The sequence below is a fragment of the Cricetulus griseus genome (assembly GCF_003668045.3).
Source record: "Cricetulus griseus strain 17A/GY chromosome 1 unlocalized genomic scaffold, alternate assembly CriGri-PICRH-1.0 chr1_1, whole genome shotgun sequence".
Lineage (NCBI taxonomy): Eukaryota > Metazoa > Chordata > Mammalia > Rodentia > Cricetidae > Cricetulus > Cricetulus griseus.
The window spans coordinates 189,746,341-189,757,239 of NW_023276807.1; the positions used below are offsets into that span (position 1 = coordinate 189,746,341).

A 10,899-nucleotide genomic window follows, 5' to 3' on the forward strand; every position below is an offset into this window, starting at 1 on the left:
GTCAACCAGGCTTGACAGTGAATGTCCTTACCTGCTCAGCCATATCACCAGCCTATACACTTCATTTCTGATGTCACATCCTTCCCATCATCAGGCTGTTGCTGTTCCTTTGCTTTGTTGTAGCTTCTCTTGCCTGGAAGACTCTTCCTTCAGCTGGATGGATCACTTTAGGCCTCCTGTGGATATCATTTCATTCTAGTTCCTTAGACACACCAGCCTTTTGTCTGTAATTATTCTGCCTATATACTTTCTCCCACACTAGAATGTAAACTCCATGAGAAGTGTGCATTGTCAGCCTTGGAATATATGGTGAGAAAACTCAGATAAATTGATCTCAGCTGGGTGTGGGAGCACCCCTGTAATCCTATGTGTCTGAGAAGGGCAAGAGCATCTTGAGCTGAAGGTTAGCTTGGATTGCATGAGACTGTCTCAGTAAACCAGACTTAAAAAAAAAAAAAATTAATTAAAAGATCATTGTCCCTTCTTGATGGTTTCTTCTAAATGATAAATCATGACTGAAAAATCATAAACTACTGAATAAAGACAAGTTTCAAATACAGTGTATTAAAGAGGGGAGATCCATGCCTCAGTAGTCCTCAACAGGTCAGATAAGTACAAGCTGCATGACTCTAGCTAAGTCCTGAGAGAGGAAGCATGTAGCAGCAGCTATCCCGAGTCAGAAGGCTTAGGTCACAGCACAGCTAAACCACCATTTACACTAGTCACCTACTAAGGCCATGTTCTTTGTCTCTGCCAGTCACAGTCACACAATCTAGGGAGCTGCTGAGCTCTAGTGAACCACACAGGTATCTGTGTAACTTAGGAATCATCTACATACCCCACTGTCAGAATTAAAAACATAAAACATAACTGAGTAGTCAAAAACCGTTCTTTAATCACCTTTATTCTCTTTGAACACTGCCGTCTTGTGATACTACACCCCCATTTCTTATTGATAAGTAGTATAAATAGCTTTCACCTAAATATTTTGGGTTTCAACATATGTACACTGGACATGTACTGCTATTCATTTTTATAATATTTCAGTGCCTATTTCATGTGGTTCCTGTTCACAGGACTAGGGTAGGCTAAGCAAATCGTAATCCCAGTACTCCAGAGACAGGAGCTCAAGCTCCAGTTCAAGGCTAGCCTGGGCTATAGATTTATCTTGGTTATTTTTTTTTTTTTTTTGGCAACTTAACAATCTAGAACCACCTGGGAGGAAGAACCTCATTTGAGAAAATGCTTCCATCAGACAGCCTAAGATGAGTCTGTAGGACGTTTTCTTGATTGATATGTGAGACAACTGTGGGTTGTGCCACCCCATGCTGAGCAAACATGGGGAACAAGCCAGTAAGCAGTGCTCCTTATGGTCCATGCCCTAACTTCCCTGATAATGACAGTATTTATCACAGCAATAAAGAAGCCAACTAAGACTCAATCTCAAAAAATGGGGGTAAAGAGTAGGAAAGGGATGAACAGGGCTATTTCAGGAAAAACATGAAAGTGGTATCTGGATAGAACTGAAAGTAGGTAGGTAGGATCTTAAGCAATGGGATCAAATTCTTTTTTGTCAACATAACATTAGAAGTCCATGGTTTTAGTAGGGTGTTGGTGGCGCACGCCTTTAATCCCAGCACTCAGGAGACAGAGGCAGGTGGATCTCTGTGAATTTGAGGCCAGCCTGGTCTCCAGAGCGAGTGCCAGGATAGGCTCCAAAGCAATACAGAAAAACCCTGTCCTGAAAAACCAAAAAAAAAAAAAAAAAAAAAAAAAAAAAAAAAAGTCCATGGCTTTGAGTATTGGCCAGCATACAGTCAGTCATTTGAAGTTCAATTTCGATGATTATGGCCTTATAAATACCTGATATTAAAGATAAAAATTCAAAAGCAAACATTTATACTACTGAAATAATTATATTGTGGTTTATTTGTAAATGAGAGCAAGATAACATTGAAGTTGAAAAAAGGCAACATTAACAGGAGTAAATACACTGGAGCCAGGTGGTAGTGGTGGTGGTGGTGGTGGTACACACCTTTAATCCTAGCACTTGGTAGGCAGAGGCAAACAGATCTGAGTTCAAGCCAAGCCTGGATGGCCAGTGATACACAAAGAAACCCTGTTTTGAAAAAACAAAAACAAAAACCAACCAAACAAACAAAAAGCCAGAACTAAATACATAGCCTTTATTTCTTCCAGATCAGGATTTTTTTTTGGGTTTAATCATATAAAGATGATGAATCAAGTTTAGCAACCTAAAAATACTTATTAAAACTATATTAATACTTTAGTAAACTATACAAAAAAGGTAAGGAGACAAACATGTACATTTATAGAACTGCATGTCAGTCATGCCAGATCCTGTAGAGGGAATTCCCAACATGACCTCATTCATCTGTGAGGACACAGAACAGTCCTTGTTTAGACATACACCATATCTTGTCCTACGTGAGCTGCTCTTCATCTCTTGATGGCTTCCTTCTACACATGTGTATGTCTAGTTGTCTGCTTCTTAGAGCAGACATTTACCTAAAAGAGGTTCAAACAATTAGCTCATGCTTATTAAATTGGAATGTACACACACACACACACACACACACACACACACACACACAGAGTCATATCAACATGAAACTCCTGAGGGGTAAGAGAAGTGAAGGGGGCTGGCAGCCAGGAAGTCCAGAGGAAAGGATGGGAGGAAAAGAATACAAATCTTTTCTCAACTGATATTTCTATAATAAAGTCAATGAATTTTCAAAGATTAATATTGTAGAATATTATTGTAAGATGTGTTGCATTTGTTTAACTCTGTGAAGCTGTGTTACTTTGCCTGTCTAAAACATCTGATTGGTTTAATAATAGCAAAGCAAGAGAATGGACAGGTGGGGTTGGCAGGCAGGGAGAATAGGAGAAAAAAGAGATCAGGAGAACTCAAGGGTCCAGCCACCCAGCCACACATCCAGACAGGGAATACGAAGGAAAGAAAAGATATACAGAAATAGAGAAAGATAAAAGCCCAGAGGCAAAAGATGGATGGGATAATTTCAGTTAAGAAAAGCTGGCAAGAAATAAGACAAGCTAAGGCTGGGCATTTATAAGGAAGAATTTGGGAGCTGCTGGCAGGCTCCCAAAAGAGTAAAAAACAACTACAGACTAAGATATATTTTTCTAAATAATATGTATAAATATGTAACTTCTAGAGAGATGGCTTGGCAGTTAAGAGTGCTTGCTGCTCTTGCAAAGGACAAGAGTTGGATGTTCAGCACCCATTTTAGGTGGCTTACCACAGTTGGCAACTAACTCCAGCTCCAGGACTTGAGTCTTTCCTGATCTCTATGGGCACCCATGCACATACACACACACATATAAATAAAAACAAAATCTTAGAACTCCAACTGCAGGGAATCCAGTGCCCTCTTCTGGCCTTCTCTGGTACCATGCACACATGTAGTATACTTACATACATACAAAACACTCAAAAACATAAAATAAACATAAAAAAATCTACAACTTCTGTTTTCCTAAACAAGATATTCCTAAGGAGACATTTTCAAATAAAATCCTGCAAAATAATTTCAGATTTTAAGTTACCTTCCTCATCCACCAGCCATTGGAGGAGGGCTGGGGCCTTGAAGATGACTGATTCGACCCATTCTTCGTGGAGGGTTTCCTGGTGGCCTAATAAAAGAAAAATTATCTGTTTGGTAAACCCAGCTTCAATTGGTTCTCTCATTTTAGAGAGCGTCTTACTATGTAGTCCTGCCTTGCCTGTAATTTGCTATATAGACCAAGCTAGCCTTGAACTCAGATTCTGTTGGCCTTTGGCTCTCAAGAGCTGAGATTAAAGGTGTGGACCACCTTCAATCCAGTTGGTTCCTTTTGTTAAGCACCATACTACACCCTTTTCAATAAACACAAGAAAATGAGCATGATAGCCTCTAACTATCTTCTCAGCACTTGGGAGGCTGAGGCTGGAAGATTAGCAGAGGTTCAAGGCCAGTCTAGAATATGTAACCAGGACAAGGTCAACAGTGCTACAAAGCAAATCCCTCCCTCAAAAACTAAAACCAAACAAGGTACACAATCTTGTTAAAATAGCAACTATTATGTACATTGGTGTGATAGGTAATCTTGGCAGCCAACTTGACACGCCTGGGAAGATGGAACTTCAACTGAGGAATTGCCTCTATCAGACTGGCCCACAGGGCACGTTCGTGGTGCATTTTGATTGCTAATTGCCAATAGGCCACTGCAGATGGTGCCATACCTGAACAGGTGGGCCCAGGCTGTATAAAGATAGCTGAGCAAGCCAGAGGAAGCAAGTAAAAAACCAGCCTTTCTCCATGGTCTCTGCTTCAGTAGCTGCTTTGACTTACTTCTCCACATGATGGACCATAACCTGAAAGCTGAAATAAACTTTCCTTGCCTGCATTACTGTGATCAATACTTTCTTTGTTATAGCTATGGAGAAGTGAACTCTTAAGTCAGGAATCAGAAATCCAAACACTTACCATCAGATACAATGCAAGCAAACTGTAGGTGCTCCTCCGAAGTAAACCCGAGCCGAGCTGAGCCCAGCCCAGTACTGCTTCTCATCTCAACTGTGCACTGGCAGCTACAAATTCAGACTGCACTGTGAAGTCTCTAGATACTAAGGTTGGCCATTAGTTTTCAGCCTCTAATTTTGCTCTCCCACTGTATATTTAAAATATTTTATAGCTCGGCCAGTTTGACTGTTTATCAGAACTTGACTTTTAATTTATAGCAACTTCTTAATTTTGTGAAATGGGGATTAATCTTTTAAGTTCTACAAGTCTAACTCTATCTAAAATAACAAAATGAAGACACAACAAGTAAACACTTATCAGTAGGAAAGGCTGCACATACCCTCTTCCATCATCGTATCTGGAATTAGATGAGCTTCCGTAGCTTCTTCTTTTTTTCACATCTTGCTGAAGCAGAGTTTTGAAACTGAAACAAGGGGCAGAAACAATAGAGGTATCACTTTTGACACAATTAGCAAGTATATTTCCATGCTTTTAATTATCATCTCTGAGAGGTGACTAACCCAATCTATTAGGCTAAAGCCTACACTTCCTGCTGGACAACATCTAGCATGCATCTAAAACAGGATGTGCCATGTTCTATGCCAAAAGCCACCTGTACTTCTCATCTGCTAGTAACTCCCATAGACAACAGGAAACCAGAGTCCTCATCGGTTTCAGTCTTCCGGTTAGGTTTCAACATAATCTATTTTTACAGTATCTTCCAGTTATCACTCCCCACTAACTTATTCTGTTTTTTCAGTATCTTCCAGTCACCATGACTGCAATTCCTCTGCCTATAGTCTACCTGACATCACCCTGGGGAGGGAGGAGATGAGGATGTTATAGTTGGAGGCACAAAGCTTCTCAGAATATATATAAAAAAAGAGAAAAAAAGAAAAAATCAATTTTCTTTCTTTTTCTTTTTCTTCTTTTTCTTCAGACAAGGTCTTACTATGTGTAAAGCCCTGGATGGTCTAGAACTCTCTATGTAGACAAAGTTGGCCTTGAATACTGCCTGTCTCTGCCTTCTGAATGCTGGGATTAAGAGTATGCCTCCAAACCTAGTCCAAGTTTCTAATTTCTTAGAAGGGAGTGTTAACTAAGGCAAAAGAACAAATATAGATTAGGTGTAATTTCTAAAAGCCATTAAGTTTTGCATTGGTAAGTTTAAGTTAGGGCCTTATCCTGTCCCTTCTTGGGTACTTCCTCTGATGTATACCTTCCATGGGACACTCATCTCACGATCCCCTGCAATAGGAAAACATTTACTGATAGTATGCTTGTCTTAGTTAGGATTACTATTGCTGTGATGAAACAGCATTGCCAAAAGCAAATTGGGGAGGAAAGGGTTTATTTGGTTTACACTTCTACACAGTAGTCCATCACCAAAGAAATCAGGGCAGGAACCTAGAGGCAGGAGCCGATGCAGAGGCCATGGAGGGATGCTACTTACTGGCTTGCTCAGCCTGCTTTCTCACAGAACCTGTGGATGCCTCCACCCACAGTGGGCTGGGTCCTCCACATCAACCACTAATTAATAAAACGTCCTACAGGCTTACCTATAGCCTGATCTTATGAAGGCATTTTCTCAATTGATAACTTTCAGGAAACTCTAGCTTGTGTCAAGTTGACATAAAACTAGCCAGCATAGCACTAAATGAAGGGACTATTCTCCCACCCCTATTCATTGCAACTTTCTAATCATGAAACATTCAAACTTAGGATAAATAAGATTTGCTAGTAACTGATTGGTAATTTTGATAAAAACAACCTGTAAAAGGCAAAAAAAAAAAAACATACACAAACAACCCTTGTTTAATAAAGAACTGTTTGGCATAACTGAAAAGTTAAAATTTCTCACTTTTATTATTGACTTTAATAGAAGTAGTTGACTTCTAATCCTTCATTAAGAGTTCAGACCCAGGGAGTAGTGGCACATTTCTATAATTCTCAATATTTAGGAGGCTAAGGCAGGAAGACTACAATGAATTCTAGGTCATCTCAGACCCTATATGTAACACTAAACCAGTTGTATAGGGCTATATAGCAACACTTGATCTCAAAAAACACAAAACAGGCCGGGCACACACCTTTAATCCCAGCACTCAGGAGGCAGAGGCAGGCAGATCTCTGTGAGTTCGAGGCCAGCCTGATCTCCAGAGCGAGTGCCAGGATAGGCTCCAAAGCTACACAGAGAAACCCTGTCTCGAAAGAAAGAAAGAAAGAAAAAAAAAAACCCACAAAACAAAACAACCCCCCCCAAACCAAAAACAACAATAAAAACAAAAAGTAATCTGCTGGTAGACTGGATAGGTCTGGCTATAAGCTGACATGGTTACCATAAATGTTCAGGCATAGTCAAGCTCACTAATTCAACATTATATTTATAATCACAAGAAGCCTTAATTTTACTTTGTAAAGCTATTTAAATAACTGTGGAAGTTAGGTACTTCCACTTTTTTGTGCAGTGGGCTGTGACTAATATGGAGACTCACAGCTGGTCAAAGTGTAGAGAATAAGGGTCTATGGGATGTTCAGCCACGAGTGGGCATCTAAGTCACACAATCTCCCCCAAAGCTCAAGGAACAACATGTAAAAGGGGGAGAAAAGATTCTAAGATCCAGAAGTTGGAAGAACTGGGACAAAAATAGCATTTCCTAAACATGTTGCATTCACAAATTCTTTGAGGCTGTGGGTGCTTACATTGGATAAAGTCAGTCAACAGTGGAGGGGGGTTACACAAGCCCCTACTCCTAACTGAGGAGCTACTGACAGCTGACGATTGCTAGAGAGAGGGAGAGTCATTTTTTTTAGGGGTGTGTCCCACACAATGCTCCAAGGGATGGGCCCACACCCATTTGGCCAGTAGTAAATATACTTAGTGGGCCATAAAAATAAGAGACACGGGCTGGAGAGATGGCTCGGAGGTTAAGAGCACCGACTGCTCTTCCAAAGGTCCTGAATTCAATTCCCAGCAACCACATGGTGGGTCACAACCGTCTGTTATGAGATCTGGTGCCTGTCTTCTGGTGTGCAGATATACATGGAAGCAGAATGTTGTATACATAATAAATAAATAAAAAATCTTAAAAAAAAAAAAAGAGACACAAGAGAATGAAGGTACCAGGGGGGCATGTGGATGGCATGGGATGGCACTGGTTGGGGGAGTGGAGAAGAAAAGAAAAGAGGGGATGAATATGACCAAAATACATTGGATACATGTATGAGATTCTCAAAGATAACCAATCATCATAATATAATGTAATTTGCAACTAACTAAATGCTTTTATACTTACAAAAAAACCACAAATTCTGCTATTCCCCAGAAGAAATCTGTTATAAAAGACAATCTCCATGGGGACTGATTTCGGCTGTCCAACACTTGTCCTATAGGGAGAATAAAATAAATAGAGTGTCACAAATCTAAAACTTGGCGTTGCATTTAATCAGTAAGCTCAGGTTTTCACTTGATCACTATTTCAAAATAGTCAACATGAAAAGTGCATTATGAATGAAGTAAAATTCTGAGATCTAGAGCTCATTCCTTTGGCAATGTAGCATAGCATAGTTGTATAAGCACATCCATAAACTCCACCACTGCCTTCCTCCAAAACTACTGTCTTCCCCAGCTCAAATTCTACCTAGTAACTATGACTTCCCATTACTTCTTCCCTGTAACCCTGGAAACCACCAATCTACTTTTTGCCTCCGTAAATTACTGTAGAATCTCATAAAAGGAATTAAATCATTTCCATTTTTGTGATCAGCTGGCTTCACTTAGCATAATTTAGGGTTTAACCACATGACAGCTGATCAAATTTCTTTCCTTTGAAAAGATTGGCCAATATGGATATATATATCCATATCCCATTCAGCTGTCAAAGGACATTACAGTTTTCTATTACGAATAATGCTAATATGGACACAAACATACAAACATATTTATTCAAGCATTTTGAAGAAAAATCAATGAGTTGGATGAAATGCTTATGATGCCTCTATTTCTTTTCTTTTGAGATAAGAGTCTCACTATCCAGCCCTGGCTGGCCTTGAACTCAAGAGATCTGCCTGCCTCTGCCTCCCAAATGTTGGGATTAAAGGCATGCACCGACACAAGTGGTTACATCTATTGTCTTAAAGGTGTTCAGAGAATTTTTTCCCCCACTTACAAAGTCTCTCACCTGTACAAAAGGTTATTTAGATATACAGATCTTTAGAATGAGCTATTTTGATAAAATTCTTATACAAAGAGTCTATGGTCCAAGTACTGAGAAGTTAACTTGTTCTTTATTAAAATACCCAGAATTTTCAGTAATATTGTGCTCTCAAGTCAAATAATAGACTCTCCTTTATCTCAAACAAAACTGAATCTGTTGGTATAATAGTTTCAGGCTTGCACATCATTAAGTTAAGAGTATTGTGGTGGGGGAAGAGCTTCGCTTTAACCACCTGTCCTGTCCATTAATCTGAAGGGCTTTGGCGGTTTAACTCCATCCATCTTTCAGGGTTTTTCTCTTTCCTTTACCAGCTTACTTTCACTTATTCACTTGGATTTACTCTGTCACAGAGGCAGAGAAGAAAAAAGGCTAGACAGTCAAAGGGTGAGTGGTGTACTCTTTTGTTGGCTTCTGGGGAAAAACGATTCCTGAGCTAACCAGCACATTGGATTGGGATAAGAGGCGTCATCTGGTAATAAGAATCATCTATGAAGTACTGACAAATTACAGTCCTAAGAAGATGGATCCAGTTGGAGCCTACCAGTTAACCCTTTGTGATTCTAAAGAACTAGATGCATATCCATCATTCTACATGGCTCTTTGCACTCTCTCCTAAATTCTAAAGGCAGAATCGGATACAACTCCATGTCTCCAGAGGGTAATAATATTCTTGAATAAAGTTGCATCTGTCAAACTATAAAACTTTGTTAAATAAAAGGTCATAACATGACACACATTACAACACTCTACATACTCTACAATAATTACACTTACATACTTATTTAATAATGCATGAAACTCTTAGCCTCACAAATAATAAAATCTGCAAGTACCCAAAACTAAGCTGAAAAGCTGACGCTTCCTTTAATGCCCATCACACCACCTACCCCAACGCTTTGTAATCCTCAGGTGGAATTCTGAAAACCCAAAAAATTCAAAGCTCGCCCAGCCAAAATTGTTCTCCTGGATACCTTAGTCTCTGGAGATACACAGATGAATCAAATAAACCACACCTACTTCCAGAGACCCAGGCTTCTAGGATTGCACCAGGATTTCCACCTGCGTCACACAGGTTCTGGCACTGATGTGGCCTGGTCATGCTGAATTTCTAAGTTTCCTTGTGGACTGTCTTTCTCAGATTTTCTATTTAATTATAGACTTGTTCCCCAAGTTCTTTCAAATTGGGGCAAAACCTTGGGCTTGGAATTAGCTACACTCTTAGGGGAGGAAACCTATCAAAACTTTTGTATTGCCTGGCGTGGTGGTGCGATCCTTTAATCCCAGCAATCAGAAGACAGAGGCAGGAGGATTTCTACGAATTAGAGGCCAGTCTGATTTACACAGTGAGTCCCAGGGTAGACAAAACTACAAAATGAGACCCTGTCTCGAAAATTTTTTCATGTTCGTGCTAGTTCTGTCTTGTTGTTGTTTTATTAATATTTTACACATTACAGAGGCAGAACGGTAGGTAATACTGGAGCCAGCCTGAGTTCGAATTCGACCGAAGTCATATTACTGCTTTTGTGGTCGTGAGTGAGCTATTCACTCTGAGTCTCAAAGTCTGCATCCGAAAAACTGGGATAGTAAAATACCATCCGAACAGGACAGCTACAAAGATGAATACGATGGTAAGCAGAGAATGCTGTTACAGTGGCCCAAAACAAAAGCTCCGTATACTGGGTTAGCATCACTGTCATTTGGCGAAGGATGCCCAAGCCCGAGAACACAATCGCAAATCCAAAGCCGGCTACTGGCTTTATGAGGAAGCCTCAGTTGAGGCCAGCGGGGCTCTGGGGTCGGTTACCACCGGGGCCACCCGGCGGCAGCCAGGGACTTCTTGGGATACACCTAGGGTCTCGCGGCCTTCGTTTCCGACTCCTCCCAACCACCGGGCACTGATTTGGGGGAGGCCGCCCTAAGTTCTGGACCCGGCGAGCGAGGACAGAAGAACCCCGGGGCAAGGCCTTCACTCACCATTCGAGATGTAAACCATCTTTCCTCCGGTTGCCCGCTTCCAAATGACTGGGAAGATAAGCTCCGTGAAGCTGGCGGAAATTGCCTCCCGCCCAGCTCTTTACGTCACAGGCCTCTGCGAGAAGACACGCTAGAGGTGGGTAGAGCCCATTGGCTGCTGG

The 10,899-nt window shown here is 40.7% G+C and overlaps 1 protein-coding gene across 1 annotated transcript; it reads right to left on the reverse strand.

The window, feature by feature from the left end:
• Positions 1-1,866: 1,866 nt before the first annotated feature.
• Positions 1,867-10,889, reverse strand: Selenok (selenoprotein K). Its single transcript, NM_001256843.1, is given in 5 exon segments — positions 1,867-2,529; positions 3,592-3,678; positions 4,888-4,971; positions 7,844-7,934; positions 10,739-10,889. Coding segments are annotated over 5 exon segments (285 nt in total). The 5' UTR covers positions 10,758-10,889; the 3' UTR covers positions 1,867-2,525.
• Between the last annotated feature and the right edge of the window lie 10 nt (positions 10,890-10,899).